The sequence below is a fragment of the Orbicella faveolata genome, unplaced genomic scaffold (assembly GCF_042242905.1).
Source record: "Orbicella faveolata isolate gen_17 unplaced genomic scaffold, um_ofav_v1 contig_13, whole genome shotgun sequence".
NCBI lineage: Eukaryota > Metazoa > Cnidaria > Anthozoa > Scleractinia > Merulinidae > Orbicella > Orbicella faveolata.
The window spans coordinates 17,944,402-17,970,647 of NW_028301540.1; the positions used below are offsets into that span (position 1 = coordinate 17,944,402).

At 41.9% G+C, this 26,246-nt stretch overlaps 2 protein-coding genes across 2 annotated transcripts; one reads left to right on the forward strand and one right to left on the reverse strand.

Moving 5' to 3' along the window:
• The first annotated feature begins 1,094 nt into the window (after nucleotides 1-1,094).
• On the forward strand, nucleotides 1,095-2,728 carry LOC149115422 (uncharacterized). The gene has a single exon (XM_089284919.1). The coding sequence runs from the start codon at nucleotides 1,325-1,327 to the stop codon at nucleotides 2,708-2,710; it is 1,386 nt and encodes a 461-aa protein (XP_089141045.1). The 5' UTR covers nucleotides 1,095-1,324; the 3' UTR covers nucleotides 2,711-2,728.
• A 4,712-nt stretch (nucleotides 2,729-7,440) lies between these two features.
• Nucleotides 7,441-9,081, reverse strand: LOC149115423 (uncharacterized). Its single transcript, XM_089284920.1, has one exon. The coding sequence runs from the start codon at nucleotides 8,842-8,844 to the stop codon at nucleotides 7,459-7,461; it is 1,386 nt and encodes a 461-aa protein (XP_089141046.1). The 5' UTR covers nucleotides 8,845-9,081; the 3' UTR covers nucleotides 7,441-7,458.
• Nucleotides 9,082-26,246: the final 17,165 nt, after the last annotated feature.

Genomic DNA, 26,246 nt, shown 5'->3' on the forward strand with positions numbered 1-26,246 from the left:
AAGTATAGAAAATCAGGAGTGTGGAAAATGATGAGTATAGGAAATAATGAGTTTGGAAAGTGAAGACTGTGGAAAATAAGGAGTGTGGAAAACGAGGAGTATGAAAAGTAAGGAGTGTGGAAAATGAGGGGTGTGGAAAATAAGGAGTGTGGAAAATGAGGAGTGTCGAAAATGAGGAATGTGGAAAATGAGGAGTGTGGAAAATGAGGAGTGTGGAAAGTGAGGAGTGTGGAAAATCAGGAGTGCGGAAAGTGAGGAGTATGGAAAATGAGGAGTGTGGAAAATGAGGAGTCTGGATAATGAGGAGTGTAGAAAGGGAGGCACGTAAAAAATAAGGAGTGTGGAAAGTGAGGTGTATGGAAAATGAGGAGTATGGAAAGTAAGGAGTATAGAAAATAAGGAGTATGGAAAATGAGGAATTAGGAAAATGAGGAGTATGGAAAATGAGGAGTATGGAAAATGAGGAGTATGGAAACTGAGGAGTGTGGAAAATGAGGAGTCTGGATAATGAGGAGTGTGGAAAATGAGGAGTATGGAAAATGAGGAGTATGGAACATGAGGAGTGTGGAAAATGAGAGTATGGAAAATGAGTGTAGAAAATAAGATTGAAAATGGGAGTTTGGAGAATGAGGAGTATGGAAACTGAGGAGTGTGGAAAATGAGGAGTCTGGATAATGAGGAGTGTGGAAAATGAGGAGTATGGAAAATGAGGAGTATGGAACATGAGGAGTGTGGAAAATGAGAGTATGGAAAATGAGTGTAGAAAATAAGATTGAAAATGGGAGTTTGGAGAATGAGGAGTATGGAAAATGAGGAGTGTGGAAAATGAGGAGTGCGGAAAATGAGGAGTGTAGAAAATGAGGAGAGTAGTATATAGGGGATTACACAAATAACGTTTCGCAGAGGGAGAAGTATTTCCCTGTTTTTCAATCCCCAGCTTAAGTCCGAACCTCACAAGCTCGGTTCGGTTAAACCAGGGGGCTGCAAACGGGGAAATGCTGAGTCCCTCTTTGAAACATTATTTGTGTAATCCCCTATATACTACTTACAACAAAGGAGGAGCATAATTGGAAACAAGCGAGCCCGCTGTTATAGGAGCGCATTTTTTTTTTTTTCGACAACCATTTTTGGAGAAAGGACACATCTTTTGGTTGCAAAAAGTACAAGGTCTAGGATCTGCGAACAAATACCGTTTTGTAGAGAGCTATTTACCTCGCAAGCTTGGTTGTCGAAAGTGCGCCCAATTCGAGCGCATTTTTTTTTTTTCGACAACCAATTTTTCGACAACCATTTTTGGAGAAAGGACACATCTTTTGGTTGCAAAATGGACGCAGGTATTTGGGGAGAACAAATTTTCGGTTGTCGAAAGTGCGCACAATTAGACAATAGATGCAAAAACAGAACAAACATGGTTTTGCAAGAAATACTTGTGGATTTCGACAACCAAGCAACAGTTCTCCAACCTTCCAATCTTTTAGCTCTATTTTTCCCAAGAGCCAAAGACGCAGCAGAAGCAGTCGAAGACGACGATGCAGCAGCAGACAAAAGCCCAGCAAATACAGCGACAAAACAAGCCTTCGAAAGCGAAGACGCAGCAGCAGACGAAGACGCAGCAAAAACAGCGACAAAACAAACCTTCGAAAGCGAAGACGCAGCAACAGACAAAGACGAAGACGCAGCAAACACAGCGACAAAACAAACCTTCGAAAGCGAAGAAGCAGCAAAACAAACCTTCGGAAGCGCAGACACAGCAGACACAGCAGCAGACGAAGACGCAGCAAACACAGCAAACATAGCGACAAGAGAAACCTTCCGAAGCATGGGGCTCAGATGCGAAAAAAACGTCGCAGAGCACCTTCTTCTGGAAAACGCGTACCAAAGCAACCTGTTGTTCGACATTTCCAAGGTAGACTATCTGAAAGGGAACCTCGGTAGCACGAATTTGCGCCCGCTGGAGGGTCTGCCGGCATTCGTAGACGACATATTTGTCTTTGGCTACGTTTCTCGAGAGGAGTGCGTCTTCCAGAGAGGAAAACTGTGCTGCACAAGTGGGGAGAAGGGGGCGGCAAAACTAGTGGTGGCGAGCATCGCGAACGCTTTGGAAAGAGCCCTGGGGAAAAGGGGCTACATGCAGACGTCCCTCGTGCACACGGTCGCGGTCGGAGAAGCTGCAACCAGCACAATCCGCGCAACAATTGCGAAAATCGAGAAGGACACACTCTACAGGGCGAAAGGAAAATGGAAAGAAATCCACCCGAAAAAAGAGATTGCCGGGTATTTCGTGGCGAAATGCGATGTTTCCGAAATCCCTCTGGAGGATATCCACAGCAGTCTGCATGTTTTCGAAAAATGTCTGGAGGGCTATGGCTACGGAATCTACAGCATAGACTACACGCAGGATTTTTCAGGAGTTCTGGATCGCGAAGCGCTTGTGGCCCACCTTGGTTTTCGAAAGGCGGGGGATTTCTGCACGGCAATCGCCAAAGAACAGCCGACGATTCTAGAAAACACAAAAACCGTCGGGAAGCACGTCTGCACCTGGATAGCGACACCCGAGGAAGGGCGCACAGCACGCACAAAAATATACAACAAAGTCGTGTCGAATTTCGAGGCAGGAGAAATCCGCGAACCTGTTGGCGGCCATCTGGCAGACTACGCCGACTGCCCCAACCCACACCTCCGCCAAACCTTCCTACACCCGGATGTGTAAGCCCGAGGGTGCACACGCATCGAAGTCTCTCTGTACGCGCCCCCACGGTACGAACTTTCGAGCAAGAAAGCCACAGACTACATCGGGAAAGTTTTGGAGCAAGTTTCCACCGAAGACGAGGAGGACGGCGTATTCGTGGTCCAACCACCCAGCAAACAGTGGCAAAACCTTGTCAAAAACCTGGATCGGTTTCTGGTTCTCGCGGACAGACCGCAAGGAAATATCTTTGTTGGCTGGTACGCGCACACAGGGACAGGAAGAATTTCGGGGGTCCACGTACTCCCCACACCAGCGAAAGTGCGAGACGAAGCAAAGTGGGAAAAAGCTATCTTGTGGGCCGCGGGGGACTTTGGTTTTCGAAACTGTCCAATTTTTCGGGTAGACATCCTGTCCGCAGACGAAGAAGGGGTGGAGCTAGGCCCGCTCCGTTGCTACACGAAAGACGAAAACGCTCGCACAATACTCGCCGCGAGCAAAAAACCAACACAGCTCCACCCAAACGGGGGCGACCCGTCGGAGCTTCTACCGCCAACAGACAAAGTTGTGTGGGAATGGCGGGACAAAAAATGCCACGCAATCGGCAACGATTCTTCGAAATACGAGCTCCAAGAAATACAAGAAATCGCAGAACAGCGCAAAATATCCGCACTTTCGACAAGAAACAGAGAAAAAGTTCTTGCAGAGGTTTGGCACGCCCGCACAGCCGAGGAGTGGAGACGAGAGATTTGGCAAAGAGAAGAAAAACAGCGAAAAAAAGAGGAGGAAGCGGCAAAGGCTCGAGTAGCGGAAATTGCCAACCTGCGAAAGTACGCCGAAGCGAAGAAAAAAATCCAAGCAAAAAGCTGGGAGATTCGTGCAACAGTGGTTGGCACTCTGTCTGGTGCGACAAAAAAAGTTGTGGAATTGCCAGCAGGCAGAAAATGGGATGTCCTAGGTTTTCGAGGCAAAGAAGACAAAGTCCGTGTTGTATTGCGGCATGGGAAAGAAGCGGCAGTTGCTGTTTGGGCGACAAAAGGTTTGCAAAAAATCCTTGTAGAATATGTGGACAGCTTCCGTTCGGACGAGAAAGACAGCACTGGTCGGCAGCTTTTCTGGCTAGTGTCTTTCACAGGTGTCGAAAAATTTGGAGGGTTGGTGCTGCGAATCGAACCTTCGAAAACTTTCAAAAACTGGGAAGGAAAAACCATCATGTGGAACCCCATACAAGTGGTATCCGCGCCAGACAGCGGAAGACTTGCATTCTTGCGGGCTCTAGGATCAAAATGCGAGGAGTACGAAGCCCTTCGTGTGGAATTGGCCAAAAACTGTCTGCAGAAAATCCCCGCGCCGGGAAACAAAACGACGAGAAAAACAACAGACTTGCCGGAAGGGGAGTACATATGCAAACGTTTCGCTACTACAACCTTTCGAAACTCCTTGCGGACCATTCTGTTCTTGCTCCCGCTCGGAGAAGATGGGGAACCGGCAACAGACGAAGAAACTCCAACACACGGAGTCTTTCTAGAAAAAGAGATAGCGGCGATGGGCGGCATCGAAGCGCTAGAAAAAAGAAAAACCCCATTGCGTTGCTTGCTTGGCGAGGAGAAGACAACACCGAGCAAGAGAAAGTGCCGCAGAGTTGCGATAGCGTAGCCTTCTACACGGGGACAATAGTTCCGCCTTCGAAGCAGAAAGCAAAGTCTCCATCGCAAGCAACAACAAAGAGTTCTCCAAGATTCCAGTCCAACCATTTTTTCGCTGTCTCCGAGTCGATATGGCCTACAATGTGCGCCGATTTGTTTTCCAACGAAGAGACAAACTCGCAAAGAGCGGACCAATCCTTCCAGCAAACCTTTTTTTCTTCCAGCTGCTGGTATTTTTTCTCGCATGCACGGAATTGTTCGAATCGGAAACGTGGAAGCTGTCCTTCTGGTGTCTTGTTTGTTTGTGCAGCAATTCCCCTTCCAGTATACAAAATGTTGTGCAATGCTAAGAAAATAGTGAACAAATACTATGCAAATGCTAAGAAAAAATCGGGGGAATTGCTGCACAAACAAACAAGACACCAGTTGTTTCCATTTGGAATTCTGCACAAACAAGACACTAGTTGTTTCCATTTGGGATTCTGCACATACTGCTATATTTGCAAACATGCCTCCTGCAAAAAAGCTTTCTGCCGAAGAAATTCGAGAAATCGTTGCCGCGCGGGGAAAGGAGTCGCCCGCATCGATCCGGAAGCGCTTCGGGATTGGCACAACAAAGCTATACAGGATTTGGAAAGAAGCCGCTGCAATCGAACCGAAACAAGCCGCTGCAATAGAACCGAAACAAGCTGCGGAAACAAAAACAGAGCAAACTAGCGAGCTTTTGTACCAGATCTTGGACAATGTGCACGACTTGCAAAAAAATATGGCTCTTTTATGGGGGTTGCAAGAGAGCCATTTCGAAGATGTGGAACACATCGGTGCAGATTTGCGTGGGCTGGAAGTGGGTGTGGAAGAAACGAAAGATGGAATCCTGCAGAGCATAGAGAAAAATAGCAACGCTGTGCGCGAAAAAACCGATAGAATTGTTGGTGCAGCCAGTGCGACAATGTCTGCTGTTTTTGGTGTTGTGGAAGCGGTTGGACTTGTTTTGGGGCTTGGTGGTGTTGCCCTTCTTCTGTGGCTATGTGGATCTCAAAAACTGGAAAAGTGGAAGGCTGCACAGAGCGACACGCCACCGAAAAAAAGTACCTTCCACCACAAAAAGAGCCGTTGGCTGTGCGCAAAGGAGTTCGTACGATGTTGTAGAACAGAAAGTGTCGCGGCGCTTGGAGAGAAGCAACACAAGTATATACGCAATGGAACTTGTTCGAAAAGAAGGACAGCTTCCACGTTTCCGATTCGAACAATTCCGTGCATGCGAGAAAAAATACCAGCAGCTGGAAGAAAAAAAGGTTTGCTGGAAGGATTGGTCCGCTCTTTGCGAGTTTGTCTCTTCGTTGGAAAACAAATCGGCGCACATTGTAGGCCATATCGACTCGGAGACAGCGAAAAAATGGTTGGACTGGAATCTTGGAGAACTCTTTGTTGTTGCTTGCGATGGAGACTTTGCTTTCTGCTTCGAAGGCGGAACTATTGTCCCCGTGTAGAAGGCTACGCTATCGCAACTCTGCGGCACTTTCTCTTGCTCGGTGTTGTCTTCTCCTCGCCAAGCAAGCAACGCAATGGGGTTTTTCTTTTTTCTAGCGCTTCGATGCCGCCCATCGCCGCTATCTCTTTTTCTAGAAAGACTCCGTGTGTTGGAGTTTCTTCGTCTGTTGCCGGTTCCCCATCTTCTCCGAGCGGGAGCAAGAACAGAATGGTCCGCAAGGAGTTTCGAAAGGTTGTAGTAGCGAAACGTTTGCATATGTACTCCCCTTCCGGCAAGTCTGTTGTTTTTCTCGCCGTTTTGTTTCCCGGCGCGGGGATTTTCTGCAGACAGTTTTTGGCCAATTCCACACGAAGGGCTTCGTACTCCTCGCATTTTGATCCTAGAGCCCGCAAGAATGCAAGTCTTCCGCTGTCTGGCGCGGATACCACTTGTATGGGGTTCCACATGATGGTTTTTCCTTCCCAGTTTTTGAAAGTTTTCGAAGGTTCGATTCGCAGCACCAACCCTCCAAATTTTTCGACACCTGTGAAAGACACTAGCCAGAAAAGCTGCCGACCAGTGCTGTCTTTCTCGTCCGAACGGAAGCTGTCCACATATTCTACAAGGATTTTTTGCAAACCTTTTGTCGCCCAAACAGCAACTGCCGCTTCTTTCCCATGCCGCAATACAACACGGACTTTGTCTTCTTTGCCTCGAAAACCTAGGACATCCCATTTTCTGCCTGCTGGCAATTCCACAACTTTTTTTGTCGCACCAGACAGAGTGCCAACCACTGTTGCACGAATCTCCCAGCTTTTTGCTTGGATTTTTTTCTTCGCTTCGGCGTACTTTCGCAGGTTGGCAATTTCCGCTACTCGAGCCTTTGCCGCTTCCTCCTCTTTTTTTCGCTGTTTTTCTTCTCTTTGCCAAATCTCTCGTCTCCACTCCTCGGCTGTGCGGGCGTGCCAAACCTCTGCAAGAACTTTTTCTCTGTTTCTTGTCGAAAGTGCGGATATTTTGCGCTGTTCTGCGATTTCTTGTATTTCTTGGAGCTCGTATTTCGAAGAATCGTTGCCGATTGCGTGGCATTTTTTGTCCCGCCATTCCCACACAACTTTGTCTGTTGGCGGTAGAAGCTCCGACGGGTCGCCCCCGTTTGGGTGGAGCTGTGTTGGTTTTTTGCTCGCGGCGAGTATTGTGCGAGCGTTTTCGTCTTTCGTGTAGCAACGGAGCGGGCCTAGCTCCACCCCTTCTTCGTCTGCGGACAGGATGTCTACCCGAAAAATTGGACAGTTTCGAAAACCAAAGTCCCCCGCGGCCCACAAGATAGCTTTTTCCCACTTTGCTTCGTCTCGCACTTTCGCTGGTGTGGGGAGTACGTGGACCCCCGAAATTCTTCCTGTCCCTGTGTGCGCGTACCAGCCAACAAAGATATTTCCTTGCGGTCTGTCCGCGAGAACCAGAAACCGATCCAGGTTTTTGACAAGGTTTTGCCACTGTTTGCTGGGTGGTTGGACCACGAATACGCCGTCCTCCTCGTCTTCGGTGGAAACTTGCTCCAAAACTTTCCCGATGTAGTCTGTGGCTTTCTTGCTCGAAAGTTCGTACCGTGGGGGCGCGTACAGAGAGACTTCGATGCGTGTGCACCCTCGGGCTTACACATCCGGGTGTAGGAAGGTTTGGCGGAGGTGTGGGTTGGGGCAGTCGGCGTAGTCTGCCAGATGGCCGCCAACAGGTTCGCGGATTTCTCCTGCCTCGAAATTCGACACGACTTTGTTGTATATTTTTGTGCGTGCTGTGCGCCCTTCCTCGGGTGTCGCTATCCAGGTGCAGACGTGCTTCCCGACGGTTTTTGTGTTTTCTAGAATCGTCGGCTGTTCTTTGGCGATTGCCGTGCAGAAATCCCCCGCCTTTCGAAAACCAAGGTGGGCCACAAGCGCTTCGCGATCCAGAACTCCTGAAAAATCCTGCGTGTAGTCTATGCTGTAGATTCCGTAGCCATAGCCCTCCAGACATTTTTCGAAAACATGCAGACTGCTGTGGATATCCTCCAGAGGGATTTCGGAAACATCGCATTTCGCCACGAAATACCCGGCAATCTCTTTTTTCGGGTGGATTTCTTTCCATTTTCCTTTCGCCCTGTAGAGTGTGTCCTTCTCGATTTTCGCAATTGTTGCGCGGATTGTGCTGGTTGCAGCTTCTCCGACCGCGACCGTGTGCACGAGGGACGTCTGCATGTAGCCCCTTTTCCCCAGGGCTCTTTCCAAAGCGTTCGCGATGCTCGCCACCACTAGTTTTGCCGCCCCCTTCTCCCCACTTGTGCAGCACAGTTTTCCTCTCTGGAAGACGCACTCCTCTCGAGAAACGTAGCCAAAGACAAATATGTCGTCTACGAATGCCGGCAGACCCTCCAGCGGGCGCAAATTCGTGCTACCGAGGTTCCCTTTCAGATAGTCTACCTTGGAAATGTCGAACAACAGGTTGCTTTGGTACGCGTTTTCCAGAAGAAGGTGCTCTGCGACGTTTTTTTCGCATCTGAGCCCCATGCTTCGGAAGGTTTCTCTTGTCGCTATGTTTGCTGTGTTTGCTGCGTCTTCGTCTGCTGCTGTGTCTGCTGTGTCTGCGCTTCCGAAGGTTTGTTTTGCTGCTTCTTCGCTTTCGAAGGTTTGTTTTGTCGCTGTGTTTGCTGCGTCTTCGTCTTTGTCTGTTGCTGCGTCTTCGCTTTCGAAGGTTTGTTTTGTCGCTGTTTTTGCTGCGTCTTCGTCTGCTGCTGCGTCTTCGCTTTCGAAGGCTTGTTTTGTCGCTGTATTTGCTGGGCTTTTGTCTGCTGCTGCATCGTCGTCTTCGACTGCTTCTGCTGCGTCTTTGGCTCTTGGGAAAAATAGAGCTAAAAGATTGGAAGGTTGGAGAACTGTTGCTTGGTTGTCGAAATCCACAAGTATTTCTTGCAAAACCATGTTTGTTCTGTTTTTGCATCTATTGTCTAATTGTGCGCACTTTCGACAACCGAAAATTTGTTCTCCCCAAATACCTGCGTCCATTTTGCAACCAAAAGATGTGTCCTTTCTCCAAAAATGGTTGTCGAAAAATTGGTTGTCGAAAAAAAAAAAATGCGCTCGAATTGGGCGCACTTTCGACAACCAAGCTTGCGAGGTAAATAGCTCTCTACAAAACGGTATTTGTTCGCAGATCCTAGACCTTGTACTTTTTGCAACCAAAAGATGTGTCCTTTCTCCAAAAATGGTTGTCGAAAAAAAAAAAAATGCGCTCCTATAACAGCGGGCTCGCTTGTTTCCAATTATGCTCCTCCTTTGTTGTAAGTAGTATATAGGGGATTACACAAATAATGTTTCAAAGAGGGACTCAGCATTTCCCCGTTTGCAGCCCCCTGGTTTAACCGAACCGAGCTTGTGAGGTTCGGACTTAAGCTGGGGATTGAAAAACAGGGAAATACTTCTCCCTCTGCGAAACGTTATTTGTGTAATCCCCTATATACTACTAGGAATGTGGAAAATGAGGAGTGTGGAAAATGAGGAGTGTGGAAAATGAGGAGTATGGAAATGAGGAGTGTGGAAAATGAGGAGTTTGGAAAATGAGAAGAGTGGAAAATGAGGAGTATGGAAAATGAGACGTGTGGAAAATGAGGAGTATGGAAAATTAGGAGTATGGAAAAAGAGGAGAGCAAAAAATGAGAAATGTGGAAAATAAGGAATATGAAAAATGAGGAGTATGGAAAATGAGGAGTGTGGAAAATAAGGAGTATGGAAAATGAGGAGAGTGGAAAATGAGCTGTTTGGAAAATCAATATGTAAAATGTTGAGTGTGGAAAATTGGGATCGTTCGATTTTGTTTTAAACAGCGGGGTTCTTGCTCTGCACAGGATTTTTTTTTTTAAGTTTTATCAATGACCAGACCCAAACTTCCACTCAGCCAAATGCTCGGCGGGTTTTTGGATCAGACAAGTTATGATGTTTATTCGCAAAAAGCTGTTAAAATGCGGCGTCGACAAAACGAGGATCGGACCGGACCGGACCGGACCGGACCGGATCACGGATCGGATCGCGGATCGGATCGCGGATCGGATCGCGGATCGGATCACAGAAAAAAAAAACGTTTTGAAGAAAGAAAGATCAAATCGTTTACAAGATAATGATAAATAAAAAATAAAAGTGAAAAACTAAAATATGTTAAATAAAAATAAGAATCCCGAATTTGACGCAATGACATGTTAATTACAGAGAATGACAAGAGGTCATTTAAAAAGCCACATAAGCGCCTGATTTACGACGAATTTAAATTGTAATGAACAGGCAGATGTAGTTATATTTGAACGTTAGTTGGCTTGAAGATTGCGTAAACCTCCCACTCTCGTTTTTGAAATTGTTGTTAGTATCAGTAGCTAATTCTCGGCTACTTTTTCGTGTCAGATGTCAGCGTTACAGTTAGCGTTACAGTTAATGAGAAAGCTTACGTACGAAAGCTTAAGGACATGACTTGCTTTAAAGGAGCTAGGTCACGATTTGCGCATCTTGAAAAACCTAGCCTAGTTTTTCAAGTTCGTCATTTGTCATCCTTAACGATCCTCATTCCGTTTTGATTTGTTCTTGCCTCTTAAGTGCTTTCTATCCTAGAACACGATCATTTTAAGAATGGCTGACTGTTAGGATCGAGAAACGCCGGTCAACGTCCCATTTGGCAAATCGCTCATATTTTGCCCAAAGATACCCTAAAGTGACCTAATTCTAAAAATCATATTTAAAGGTTCCAGCGAATTTTTATTTTTCAGAAATTCGCGAAAATTTGAAAGCGCGGTCTAAGTGCGGTTTTTGGTGTAATAAAATGACCGAAACAAGGTGCGAGGACGAAGCGCTGCTAAAGTCTTAAAATAATTTCAATTGACTTCAAACTTCACACAAATGTGGAACAACCACTCTAATTTATTCCTCGTTTTAAACTAATCTCAGAGATGTCGATATAGTGGTTTTCCGAATCATTTTAAAAACACCTATGAAGCGTGTGAAAAATAACGGCAAAATATAGGTCATGTTTAACAGCATCAAAATGCATCTGGTACCTCACTTTCCGATTATTTTACTTTACAGCCTTAAAATATCATTATTAAGCATATACTATGCCAAGTTTCATGCTCGAACTCGCAGTAGTTCCCTTTGAGAAAAACGAAAATCTATGTCAATGTGTTGGGCGCAAATAACACAATCATTATACACGAACAAGAGACAAATCAATTTCAACGGTGAAAGTAAAAGGCTGTCATTAATTAAAATCCCGTCAATTCACTGCTATCAGTAGAAACATAATGTCCACTACATAAACACTGTTTTTAGACGTTTTAGGAACATTGCGCGTTAACTTTCTTTGATTTCCTGTCCGCCGTCATGTCTAGTTTGTCATCGCGTGTATTTCGTGTAAACAGCACTCTGAATGGTTGTCATAACAAACGCAAGAGATTTCCTGGAACATTAATGTTTTCGATTCAGCAAAACGCTTTAAGTTCGTTAAGACACAATAATGGGCCAACTTGGAATGCTGTTTAGCATTAAGGACGTTAAAGGACTGTAAATTAATCGAGTTGAAATATCTTGAAGCAAATCAAAATCAAGCCCTTATTCTAATTTGGTAAACAGCCGATCTCTGTTCAAGTTCAAGAAGTCGAGAGGTTAATCCGGCAATGTATCACCGGTGCAACAACAAAATCAAACCGAGGTCATCAAAAGTGTAAGTTTAAAAGTGTAGTGGCAAGTTTCAAATAAATTTCGCCTATATAAATTGGAAGCAAGGAGTGAAACGGTCTGACCCGAAACAAATAAACAAAGTATTAATACGACTAATTTAATCCGAAAATGTTACAGAAAACATACCTAAAAGCCGTCGATTCCCCTCAATACCACTCCACATTGCCTTAAAGAGCCCAAGCTTTCTGCTGTAAGAATCATGGGCCTCATGAATCTGTTTTTACTATATCGGCAACCATGCTTCGGGGCTGATATTCGAGACTTAGTAAAAGTTGTCACACAACCGTACGAGCAGCCCAATCACGCTTTCACTGCTCTTGCGCAAATGTTCAACATTTCGCGATTTACATAAACGGATTACAAGTTTAAAGTAGTGACAGTAGATTGAAATGTGCTTTTTAAAGCTGTCCTACCCAGGAGCAATTATTTGTTGTTCTTGAATGGCTCTTAGGTGTACCTACAGTCCGGCGGAGAGGGGGGAGGGGGGTACTCCGGGAAAGGTCGGATATCAGTATGCCGTGGAAGATTAAGTGGTCTCCAACTCTTAACGCCAACACTGAAACACCAGATGATTCTCGAAGTATCACAGGGATCACTAAGCTAAATAATTTTGAGTTTAGCTCCGCTGAGTCAATTACCTGTTGGCGAGCATATTGCATTGACCGTGGACAGGTGGGAAAACAGTTCACGCGGAAAAGCCCGTTGCACATTGTAATTTAGCGTTGTCCAACACGCAATCGGTCTGGTTGTAATGCTAATCGCATTTGATAAAATCTCAAGTTTTCTTTCGACACATACTGGGGTGGCATACTACTAGATGGGCGTGGCAGGGAGCCACGAGTCAAGTCAGTCAACTCCCAAAGCTTAACAGAAGAGTGATAGTGAACCACTGGTGGAAGGACTGCAGATTGTCCCCACGCTTTACCCTGATAGGCCTCTGTGTTATTCTAATGAACTGATGCTGTTATAATGATACTATCATGATGTAGCTTTATGATCATGCTAATGGTTAAGGTTTCTTTTGCTATTTAGTCAGACATCGCTCTTTCTGTATTTCTGCTGAAAGCATCGTTCTCTGAAGGAGACTTAAGGTCATTTTCTAAAAAGGTACGAACACTGCAACCTTAACATCAGTACCATTGTCAACGGGTGTGACCGAGGAAGCGTCTGCTGATGTTTCCCTGGATAGAGGATAGAAACTATGTACGGCAGGGATGTATTAATGTCTTCAAGGCGGCTGCATTCGTGTCTTTCATATGCTGTCTACTTTAGAGAGGCACTTGTCTCTGGAGAAATGTACTCAGTCCGTGGAGAGACATTCCCTTATGACCATAGCCAAAATGTGCTACAAACCCTGCTTGGAGCAAGCGTTGGCGCTTAACTCAAAGCCACAATAGGTCACCAAGAAGTCATTGTTGCTCTAAAAGAGGGTTAGGCTTTCAGGACAGTCAGTGACCAGCAGAAATCGTATCTTATAGCAAAATTCCGCATTGGCCTAAAGAACCTGAAACTGCCTTTGCTACGGTGCGGTTGCGAAGACATGGAACTAGATATACCTCTCTCACTCGTGCGCGGAAAAACTCCATCCTCGGCGCTTCTGAAGTATTTTACTAACAACTGCACTTGCCGGAAGTATTCTTAGGAACTGTCGGTGTTTGGTTTCTTCGATATTTAGCAACATCTCTTGCGGCGGGGGGGTGGGGGGGGGGGAGGATCGTTAAATTTTTGTAGGGCGGGAGCGGGAGTAGAGGAGGAAGACCCTTTAGAGGAAAAACTAACGGCCGAATCGTCTCAACCTCTCTGGGAATGAGGTTGGAATCGTCACCCTTTCCAAATTCGCTGAAGCGGTTAATTTACCTTTATCAACTTAAAAACAGATGATCTAATGTAGTTTGTTTCCGACACTGCGTGCAGACGCAGCGCAACAGTGCGTTAACAAACTAATCATTCTAGAACATTGGAAAACATAGATATTGCGAACAGCCTCCTTTCCTTAAAATAGCTTTTCACAAAGAACTACTGATTTATGATTCTTTTACACTGAAAAAGAAACCCTTGACCATTAGCGTGTTCATAAAGCTACATAGTATCATTGTAACAGCATCAGTTCATTAGAATAACACAGAGGCCTATCAGGGTAAAACGTAGGGACAATCTGCAGTCCTTCCACCAGTGGTTCACTATCACTCTTCTGTTAAGCTTTGGGAGTTGACTGACTTGACTCGTGGCTCCCTGCCACGCCCATCTAGTAGTACGTCACCCCAGCACGTGTCGAAAGAAACCTTGAGATTTTATCAGATACGACTAGCATTACAACCAGACCGATTGCGTGTTGGACAACGCTAAATTACAATGTGCAACGGGCTTTTCCGCTTGAACTGTTTTCCCACCTGTCCACGGTCAATGCAATATGCTCGCCAACAGGTAATTGACTCAGCGGAGCTAAACTCAAAATTATTTAGCTTAGTGATCCCTGTGATACTTCGAGAATCATCTGGTGTTTCAGTGTTGGCGTTAAGAGTTGGAGACCACTTAATCTTCCACGGCATACTGATATCCGACCTTTCCCGGAGTACCCCCCTCCCCCCTCTCCGCCGGACTGTAGGTACACCTAAGAGCCATTCAAGAACAACAAATAATTGCTCCTGGGTAGGACAGCTTTAAAAAGCACATTTCAATCTACTGTCACTACTTTAAACTTGTAATCCGTTTATGTAAATCGCGAAATGTTGAACATTTGCGCAAGAGCAGTGAAAGCGTGATTGGGCTGCTCGTACGGTTGTGTGACAACTTTTACTAAGTCTCGAATATCAGCCCCGAAGCATGGTTGCCGATATAGTAAAAACAGATTCATGAGGCCCATGATTCTTACAGCAGAAAGCTTGGGCTCTTTAAGGCAATGTGGAGTGGTATTGAGGGGTATCGACGGCTTTTAGGTATGTTTTCTGTAACATTTTCGGATTAAATTAGTCGTATTAATACTTTGTTTATTTGTTTCGGGTCAGACCGTTTCACCTCTTGCTTCCAATTTGTATAGGCGAAATTTATTTGAAACTTGCCACTACACTTTTAAACTTACACTTTTGATGACCTCGGTTTGATTTTGTTGTTGCACCGGTGATACATTGCCGGATTAACCTCTCGACTTCTTGAACTTGAACAGAGATCGGCTGTTTACCAAATTAGAATAAGGGCTTGATTTTGATTTGCTTCAAGATATTTCAACTCGATTAATTTACAGTCCTTTAACGTCCTTAATGCTAAACAGCATTCCAAGTTGGCCCATTATTGTGTCTTAACGAACTTAAAGCGTTTTGCTGAATCGAAAACATTAATGTTCCAGGAAATCTCTTGCGTTTGTTATGACAACCATTCAGAGTGCTGTTTACACGAAATACACGCGATGACAAACTAGACATGACGGCGGACAGGAAATCAAAGAAAGTTAACGCGCAATGTTCCTAAAACGTCTAAAAACAGTGTTTATGTAGTGGACATTATGTTTCTACTGATAGCAGTGAATTGACGGGATTTTAATTAATGACAGCCTTTTACTTTCACCGTTGAAATTGATTTGTCTCTTGTTCGTGTATAATGATTGTGTTATTTGCGCCCAACACATTGACATAGATTTTCGTTTTTCTCAAAGGGAACTACTGCGAGTTCGAGCATGAAACTTGGCATAGTATATGCTTAATAATGATATTTTAAGGCTGTAAAGTAAAATAATCGGAAAGTGAGGTACCAGATGCATTTTGATGCTGTTAAACATGACCTATATTTTGCCGTTATTTTTCACACGCTTCATAGGTGTTTTTAAAATGATTCGGAAAACCACTATATCGACATCTCTGAGATTAGTTTAAAACGAGGAATAAATTAGAGTGGTTGTTCCACATTTGTGTGAAGTTTGAAGTCAATTGAAATTATTTTAAGACTTTAGCAGCGCTTCGTCCTCGCACCTTGTTTCGGTCATTTTATTACACCAAAAACCGCACTTTGACCGCGCTTTCAAATTTTCGCGAATTTCTGAAAAATAAAAATTCGCTGGAACCTTTAAATATGATTTTTAGAATTAGGTCACTTTAGGGTATCTTTGGGCAAAATATGAGCGATTTGCCAAATGGGACGTTGACCGGCGTTTCTCGATCCTTACAGTCAGCCATTCTTAAGGTTTTATTCCATATAAAGGCAACTCTTTACGACCTTAAAAATGACTTAAAAAATCGTGACGTAACTCCTAAAATGTTGTCTATTCTCGGGTTGCGTTATCGTTCACACTATCGATGTTATTCCTATATTTTTTTGTAAAACAGCTATATTTCCTTGAAATACAAATGGTCTGTTTCGTTTTATTCCGGTACGAAATATCGTATTCCAAACTCATATCTTGTAAAAGTATAGACTTGTCTCAGAAACGGAAATTGTTTGAAATCATCAGGTATTTAATATTATTCGTGTTTTTAGTTTTTGTGTTTCGATTCATACGTTCGTCCTATTATTACCATGCTGACGCGTTTTATGACAGTTTACCTTTGATGCAAGCGAACATACGAAATATCATTTATCTGAACTGCGGAGAAAGATATGAAGACATGATTGATCATCGCAATCAAAACCCAACAGCCTGAAAAAAATTCATCTGTGACCAGCTCCCAGTTGGCTTGATATTATAAAAGAATAAAGGAATATCACACCTGAATTAAATAAAACGTTCTGCTCACAGTAGTCACTCTAGTGTAATTTGCTCAACAAAATTTTGAATTTTGAATCTTGAATTTTGAATTTTGAATTTTTTTTCCGTGATCCGATCCGTGATCCGATCCGTGATCCGATCCGTGATCCGGTCCGTGGTCCGGTCCGTGATCCGATCCGTGATCCGGTCCGTGGTCCGGTCCGTGATCCGATCCGTGATCCGGTCCGTGGTCCGGTCCGTGATCCGATCCGTGATCCGATCCGTGATCCGGTCCGATCTGGTCCGATCCGGTCCAATCCGGTCCGGTCCGATCCAATCCTGGTTTTGTCGACGCTGGTTAAAATGTTAATGTACTGAAAATTTTATGAATATTTTACTCTTTATTTTAATTTAGTACAAAATACATTGCCTTTTTGTGTTATTGAAGCGCTTGATTCTAAGCAAGTATTGAATACATAAAAAGCAATTACATCATTCATGGAATGTGTCGACATTGCAACTTTCTCTTGGGCAGCGTGTTGAATAAGATTGTGCTTGTTTTGTACTTTCATTTCGTCAGGAGTGACAGTGATTGTTCTAACTGTAATTTTTCGAGTATTTTTCATATTTTTAGACATGAGAAGTGAATTGTTGTGCTGCTATATTGAAGCGAGTTCAGAGATCAGAAGAAAAATAAAATATTTGCAAGCCAAGCAAAGAACACGTCAGAGCATGCAAGGATTACATCATTGGTAGGCAAATAACCACCGTACTAAAGATAGCCGTGGATTTTGTAATTCTTGAATTATGTGACTCGTGTGACTACTCATAGAAAAAATTAATTAAATTTAAATTAAATTTAATCGTGACTTTTAAGACAGAAAGCTGTTGTTAATAGTGTTATTATCACATCATTTGCATTGCTCATGCCCATACATATTTCGAAGAAAGTTCCAGATTAAGACGATTACGTCATCGGAGATTTCACAACGGCTATTACTAATGGTGCGATTGGAAATTTCACAATAGCTACAAGTGATGGTGCAATAAGAGGCTTAAACAGTTCGTGTGTAATCGTTGTCATCAGTTGTGCTACAGATTGATCGGGTTATTTTAGATTTCTCAAAGGCTAAGAGCAATGGTGCAATAATACAGTTTGTGTTGATCAAGTGGTGTGGTGTCTACAGTAATAAATGAATCATCAAGGACTTTGCTTTGGAATGTGCACTGCGTTGCGACTGTAGTGCTAAGGAAACAGCTAAATTTTAAATGCGCAGTTATAAGATCTTACAGATCTTGTTAACCGCGCGGCCATGGGCCGAGCGCGGTTCTAGGTTTACCCGTGGTTTATTATTTTTTTTTTTTGTCGGTGACCAGACGCAGACCTCCGCTCGGCCAAACTTTGAGTCACGCAACATGTGATTTTTTTCCGCCAGAAGCTGTTAAAACATAAATACACGGACAATTTTACCGATATTGTTTTCTTTTTTGTGGGTTAAATATATTTTCTTTTCGTTTTATCAAAGCGTTGGATTTAAAGGGAATAATAAATACGCTGAAAAAAGGTATTACGTCAGCCATGGAATGCGCTGACGTTGCAGCTTTCACTTTCGCTACGTGACAAATACGATCGTGTTTACTTTGCAAGTTTATTTCGGCAGAAGCGACGGTCATTAATTTATTTGTAATTTTGTGAGTATTTCTTGTGGTTTTACGCAAATGAAGTAAATCCTTTGACTGTTTCATCACAGCCAGTTCATAGATCGGAGGAAAATTAAATATTTGCAAGCCAAGCAAAGAACGTGTCAGAACGTGCAAAGATTACGTCATTGGTAGGGAAATAACCACCGTACTAAAGATAGCCGTAGATAACGCAATTCTTGAATTATGTGACTCGTGTGACTTCTTTGCTAACCCTTAACTCAAGTGAAAAAACAATTAAATTTAATCGTGACTTTAAAGAAAGAAAGCGGTTTGTAATAGTGTTCGTATCTTCATGCCCATACATATCCCGAAGAAAGTTCCAGATTAAGAATACTACGTCATCGGAGATGTCACAACGGCTACGACTGATAGCGCGATAATAGAGTTTGTGTTGATCAAGTAATGTGGTGTCTACAGTAATCAATGAATCATCAAGGATTGCTTCGGAATGTACACTGCGTTGCGACTGTAGTGCTAAGAAAACAGTTAAATTTTAAAAGCGCGGTTATAAGATCTAACAGATCTTCTTGTTTTTTTTTTTTTGTCGGTGACCAGACGCAGACCTCCGCTCGGCCAAATTCCGAGTCACGCAACGTGTGATGTTTTTTCCGCCAGAAGCTGTTAAAACATTAATACACGGATAATTTTACGGATATTGTTTCCTTTGTTGTGGGTAAAATATATTTTCTTTTGGTTTTATCGAAGCGTTGGATTCAAAGGGATTAATAAATACGCTAAAAAAAGGTATTACGTCAGCCATGGAATGCGTTAACGTTGCAGCTTTCACTTTCGCTACGTGACTAATAAGATCGTGTTTACTTTGGAAGTTTATTTCGCCAGAAGCGACGGTCATTAATTTATTTGCAAGTTTGCGAGTATTTCTTGTGGTTTTAGGCAAATGAAGTAAATTCTTTGGCTCTTTCATCGCAGCGAGTTCATAGATCGGAAGGAAAATGAAATATTTGCAAGCCAAGCAAAGAACATGTCAGGACATGCAATGATTACGTCATTGGTAGGGAAATAACCACCGTACTAAAGATAGCCGTCGATAACGCAATTCTTGAATTATGTGACTCGTGTGACTTCTTTGCTAGCCCTTTACTCAAGGAAAATATTAAATTTAAACTTGACTTTTAAGAAAGAAAGCTGTTGTTAATAGTGTTCGTATCTTCATGCCCATACATATCCCAAAGAAAGTTCCAGATTAACACTATTACGTCATCGGAGATTTCGCAACGGCTACGACTGATGGTGCAATAGTACAGTCTGTGTTGATCAAGTGATGTGATGTCTACAGTAATCAATGAATCATCAAGGATTACTTTCGAATGTACACTGCGTTGCAACTGTAGTGCTAAGAAAATAGTTAAATTTTAAAAGCGCGGTTTTAAGATCTAACAGATCTTCTTGTTTCTTTTAGTTTTGTCAGTGACCAGACCCAAACTTCCTCTCGGCCAAATTTTGAATCACGTAAGCTGTGATGTTTATTCGCCAAAAGCTGTTGAAACATCAATACACGGATAATGTTACGGATATTGTTTTCTTTATTGTGTGTAAAATATATTTTCTTTTGGTTTTATCGAAGCGTTGGATTCGAAGTGAATGATAAATACGCTAAAAAGGTATTACGTCAGTCATGGAATGTGCTGACATTGCAGCTTTCACTTTCCCTATGTGACAAATATGATCGTGTTTACTTTACAAGTTTATTTCACCAGAAGCAACAGTCATTAATTTATTTGCAATTTTGCGAGTATTTCTTGTGGGTTTAGGCAAATGAAGTGAATTCTTTGGCTCTTTCACCATAACGAGTTAAGAGATCTGAAGGAAAATTAAATATTTGCTGAGGTAAACAGGAGCGTTTCAGAACTTCACAGCATTTATGTCCATGCTAGGGGAAAAAAAACAGCAGTTCTAAAATTAGACGTGGATAGCCTAAATCTCGGATTGTGTGGCTCACGTGACTACTTTGCTTGTCCTTTACACATAGCGCAAACAAATAAAATTTTGACTTTTAAGGAAGAAAGTTGTTTATTAATAGCGTTATTAATAGCGCGACACTCGTTTCCTTTTCGTATCAGTCATTGGGGTGTCCAGAGTGAACTTCCAGATTAAGACCATTACTTCTCAAACTCATTAATAATTCATCAAGTTTAAAGGAAATCATGACCGTAACGGTGTTTGGATAGCTGATCTTAATTAGCATAGATTTTTACCATTTTATTTCTCTGTTTTCTCCTTAGTGTTACATTCCACATTTCTAAACACTCCGAAGTTCGTCAAAACTACTCCACTGCGCATCATATTTTCAACTCTCTTCTCGGTGTTTGCAAATGTGGTCAAACACGGTTTTTTGTGTTTGATATATTATGTCATCAAAGATTTCACAACAGCTAAGAGCGATTGTGCAATAGCACAGTTTGTGTTGATCAAGTGATGTGGTGTCAACAGTAATCAATGAATCATCAATTGCACGGACTGCTTTGGAATGTGCACTGCGTTGCAACTGTAGTACTAAGAAAACAGTTAAATTTTAAAAGTGCAGTTATAAGATCTATCAGATCGTCTTGTTTTATACATGATGTCGCAAAACAGATTTTGTGCCATGACAGCGTAGAATTTATTGAGTATCTTAATTTTTCAGGCTTACAAGGTTTTTCAAGTCTTTCAAGTTTTTTCCACATGAAATTGGCATATTTATGTAACTAAAACAAATATCTTTGTTATTGATAATGCTTACGGTCAATATGGAAGCAGAAAATGCTTGAAATAAGCTTATTGCCTTTAAACCTGGCAAGGATTCAGTTCACAAGGTAAGACATCCAAAGACTGTTTTGCACGATTCGACTCTGGAGCCGATCAAGACATGTACTGCTCTGGCTAAAAACACGCAAAAGACATTTTAGAGCTTTTGAGTTTTGTTTAATAAAATGAAAATTTTGTCTGCAAAAGTTCTGTCTCATTTCTATGCTGTTTGTTTTGGGAAAGCGGGCTTCTGTAAACATTGTCACATCAACAGACTTGACCTACTTGTGGATTTGGCACCCAGTTTTACCGATTGATACATGGGCTTGAAAATCAAAGTTGCTAAAACAAGGTTTACAAGTCTGTTTAAGGAATTACTTGTGAGTTAATCGCTTTTTTTTCATTGTGTGATGCAATCACTTTTTCGTTGGAAATAGCTAATTAAACTGTCAGATCATTGAATCTATTTTCGATATGAGTGTCGTTTATTTACATACGCTTGTTCAGCGATGTCATTCATGGCGGTTCATATCACAAATATTTGCTGCTTCGAATTTCGCTATCTCGAATTTTCGTTTGGTTACCTCAGAAATTTGCTACTTCGAATTTTGCTATCGCATATTTTTGAGAAAGATCATGATTTTTTCGCTTAGAACCCCACGAAACATCTTTGGAAAATTCAACAACTATTCGTGGAAAATTCGCGAGAACAAAGAACGAATTTCGACGAATTTCATTTGCATTACTTTTGCACGATACTGTAGGTGATTTCAGCTGTTCAAGTTGCCCAAAACAAGAGATTTCATAGTGATATCTCGGTATGTTTACTTGTTCACAAATTTCAGTATACAGTATTTTAAGAGATTCCCGTGCAAAGGAATACTAAGAAAAAAGTAAACCAGTGGCAGATCTAGGGGAGAGGCCCAGGGCTCCACCCCCCTTATTTTGGGCCAAAAAAAATTGCAGAAGGAAGAAACCCCAGTTTTGTCAATAGGAAGTTGTAAATTCACAGTCTTTAAATGAGTGGTCCATAGAATCTTTTTTTCTGCGCAATACGTACATCAGTCATCTGATTTAATACCATAGCAATGTAACTCTTTCTTGGTAACTAAAATGTGATGGATGAATTTAAATTGAAATTCTCTTAACTTTTACCTTAACATAAATTTTTGAGGGAGGAGAAGGTTTTTTTTTTCCAGGAGCCTTCATTCATAGATAGACTTTTGTTCTGTCTTTTTGGACCAGTCTGTTCCACCATGTGGGTTTTCGTATCTAGTAGGTTATAAAAATCGTGAGTTTTGGCTTTTATTAGATCAAGATTCATGGATTTGTCTAACTGGATGGTGACATTATCCACATAGTACAAATTGGAACGATGGTCGAGTTTATAGATGAGTTGTCAAATTGGTTTGTTCCACCCTAAAATGGAGATCAATCTCTTAGCTGTTTAAGGCCAAATGCAAGGAATGGATTTCAAAACAAAGAAAACTACTGTAAGATCAAATATTTGGCTATGAAAATGGAAAATGGGATTGCCTGTAAAGAGGGGCAATTTTGATGCCACTGAACTGAGTTTTTAACCCTTTACCCCCTAAGGCGAACGGCAGTTTTTCCCAAATCGGCAAATAAAGACACTCTGCCTGTGTACAAGATGCCATTTGAAAGCCACTAATCAGCTTATTTAAGAATTGACATCAGCAGCTATGAAGGAGGTAGACATTTTGAGAGAAATTGCTTTAAAATGGGAAAATGACCGACTTTAAAAATGTATCAATCTTCTACTATATTAGGTATACCCCTAAACTATAGCTTATTTAGCTGCTCTTAGTGTATAGCTTGATATGAAACAAGTCTTGCATTCCATTTGCATCCCGAAAAAGGAACTAAAAACTTCTGGGGGTGGTCAACCATGTCTTGGATGGGAGGGAGTCAAAATTTTATGACTTCAATGAGTCGATCTTCACAAGACAATTTTCATGGCAAAAATTCATAGAAATGTATCAAATATTCACAAAGTTATGACCTTGTGTGCCAATTTGCACTCTTAGGGGGTAAAGGGATAATACATGGGTCATATATCACTTACATTTATAAATAACTGAGATACTACGTGCGCTGTCATTGGTCAATAGGTGTGTTTAGATGAGAGTATGTAAACATGGTTGTGACATTTCAGATACGCACATAGTTTTGAGAAATATTTTATAAAAATAGAGCCAAAATATTGCACCATTCTTTTTTTATTGTGTAGTTCCAGAAAATATCCATACCCACCCCAAGGAAGGTTAATGGAAATTCCAAGGGGGAGGGGGGTTCCAAAAGCCCATTTTTTAAATGGAAAGTGTGACACTAAAATGGAATTTCCGGAGGGGTGGGGGGTTCAAGCACAAATGAAAGTGGGGGATGCTACGTTACTGCACGGGCAGTAATGTCTAACAATTATTCGTCATGACAGTACTTTCCCCTAAGCTTGTGAGGGCCGGATTGACAACAGGGACAGCTTGGTCGCAACGTCTAAACAAACAATCTCGCAAGTGTTCAATGAACTTGAAAATATCAAATACTAATCAAAAGAGAAACATCCAGAACCAAAAATGTTTTTATACTTAGCTATTGTTTGGAGGGCCGTAAGTTCATTAGTCAGTTTCACTAATGGAAGCTTCTCAAATTCTAAAAAGGCTTTAGTTGAGAAGGCTAGAAAATCTACTTTCGCATCCAAATGTTATCTTGATTTCAATAAACCTCCTGTCAATATGTTTAATAAACTATTTGATACTCTATTTCAACCCATACTTTTATACGGATCCGAAATCTGGGGAGCATATGATAGCATAAACCTCAAAAAATGGGAAAAAGACCCTGTGGAAAGACTTCATACACAGTTTTACAAATATTACCTCGGCCTCAACAGAAGAGCACCAAATATTGCTGCTCAAAACGAAACAGGACGGTTGTCATTAAAATTTAATATTCTTCCAAGAATTATTAAATTTTGGCTACATCTTGTCTCTCCCAGAAGATAGCGTTGCCAAACAATGCCTCAATATTTCCAATCAACTGGCAAATGAAGCAAAGTCCTCTTTCATGTTAACAGTCAATGAAATCATCAAGAATTATTTAGATGACCAAAACCATCCGCATAATATAAACACACACAATTACAATGAACAAATCATCAAACATAATTTACAAAAACTAAAATGTCACATCTCAAATGATATGAAAAGACACCAAATGGAGATAATTCGGTCTAACAGAAAGTTGAATTTCTACTCAAGTTTCAAAAGAGATGTAAGCAAATCTGAGTACCTAGAACAAGTAAAGAACCTCAAACATAGACAAGCTTTGGCAAAACTCTAATCTGGTAATCATAATCTTAGAATTGAATCTGGGCGACACTGTACTCCTAAATTACCTGAGACTCTTAACATTTGTCAGTACTGCTGTTCTAACCAAATTGAGAATGAAATGCATTTCTTATTTCATTGTGACCGATACAATAATATTAGACAACAAGTCACAAATAACATCATCAAGAAATATCCAAAATTTGATTCCTTTAATAACAGAGAAAACAATATTTCTACTTAACAATGCTGACACTTCTATTTGTAAAAAAAAATTAGGTTACTTTACATATGAAGCACTACAAATAAGAGAACTTTGTAACCCTAGAACTTAAAATGAAGAATCTTGTAACTAACTATATCTATTTTTCTTTCTGGTTGCTGTTGTAATTTGTTTCGTTTTTGAATTTTTAGTTAGCGATTCTGTATTTAGGTAACACCATCTATATGGGAATACCAATAAATTGTTGTTGTTGTTGTTGTTGTTGTTTCTTGTAGCTATCGTATCACCCTCTAGTTTGTTTGAATGACTAATTGATTGATATGTCATCCGCGTTCTCACCCGGGGGGGCACTCCCAGAAAAATTGGGAGGGGGTGTGCGGCCCGCTTCCCTAACTCCTTGCCCTATTCATGATTGATGATCCTCTTTCGAGGCCCGGTCTGAGCTGCCGCTAACGATACTACATTTAGGAAATAACACACTGGCTGTGGGTAAAATTTGGGTGGCAGGGAGGGACGACTGGGGAGTAGGGGCCCAGGAAGGGGGCCCTCCTGGGGGAGTACAGATCGGGTGGTACCGGGGGTAGCCACCCTGGAATAAAAGTTGCAGACCTGCCTCCAGGGGTGAGGCCCATATCCCACAGTCCCGGGGGACTGAGGGAACCAGGAGGGGGAGCCCCTCCTGGGGGGAGTACAGGTCAGGTGGTACCGGGGGTAGCCACCTTGGAATAGGAATTTCTCCGGACCTGTCTCCAGTGGGCTAGAGCCTTACTGTGGGGTAAAGTGCAGCTAATGGGTGCACTTCCCTGCCACCGTCCTTTAATAACAAACAACAGAAAGTCACCAAAATACAAAGTCTCTGTTCGTTGCATCCTGAATGACAAGGTCTAAAGCTTGCTAAGGGACAGACAGCCGTAGCCTATAACCATTAATGGTATAATTATTATTATTATTATTATTATTTTTATTATTACTAGTTTTTATTATTATTATTCTTTTTTTTAATAATAAGCAAATGATATCATAAGTATATACGGATATATGTTTTTCTAAAAGTAGCGGAATAGTAATGTTCAGTATCTATACACATTCTGAATTGTAGTGTCAAAGCTTGCCCCCACTTTGTGTGTGTGTGTGTGTGTGTGTGTGTGTGTGTGTGTGTGTGTGTTGGGAAAGACAGATTATTAGCCTTATTCATGGCGAACGTTTCTATAGATCTAAATGATTTGTTTATTCGCTGGAAGATGGTCCTAAAGCGTAGTATCAGGGGTTCAGATGTGTAGAGCAAGGGTCCCAGTCATGGGAGGGTAGGAGGGAAAAAGAAAAATCAGTGGCGAAGGATCGGCACAAACAAGAAGATTGATCATGAATACAACGAGGAGCGTGTGCTTGACTAGAGGTCAGGGGCATGAGGTGGACACGTGAGAGACATGACTGGAACCATTGATACACTGTCTTTTACAGATATAGATAACAGTGGCCTTACTTAGGAAATGAAAGGTTTGTTGAGATATCTAAGTGGGGTGATTGTTTTTAACTGGGAATCCCTGATGGACTTTGAGATCAGGAATTGGTGGCATGTTACCCATGTTACTGGGATTTACTTATGAGCGTGACACGAGGTTCATGGTGTTACATGTCTCTGAAATAAAGTGTTACAATGCAGAATGTGTGTGTGCCTGTCTTTGAGATATTGTCTCTCAGGTCTCATTAACATCTATTTATTTATTTAACATTTCTTTATTCACGGTTAAAAATCATCAGGTAATACTAATATTTAAAATTAATACTAATAAACTACTAATAAACAGTCCATGCTAAATACTAATTAATAAAAATTGAAGTAGTAAATCCTAATTTAAATATTAAACTAATCCTGTTTTCCATGAATGCCGTGTCTAACGTTGCTTTTAAATTGATTAAAGGATTTTATCATCCTGAGATTGCAGGGTAGGCTGTTCCAGAGAGTTGCACCACTGTAACTAAAGCTATTTTTCAT

Bases quoted from the DNA above. Each gene is read 5' to 3' on its own strand.
- LOC149115422 (XM_089284919.1), top strand. From the start codon at position 1,325: ATGGACGCAGGTATTTGGGGAGAACAAATTTTCGGTTGTCGAAAGTGC.
- LOC149115423 (XM_089284920.1), bottom strand. From the start codon at position 8,844: ATGGACGCAGGTATTTGGGGAGAACAAATTTTCGGTTGTCGAAAGTGC.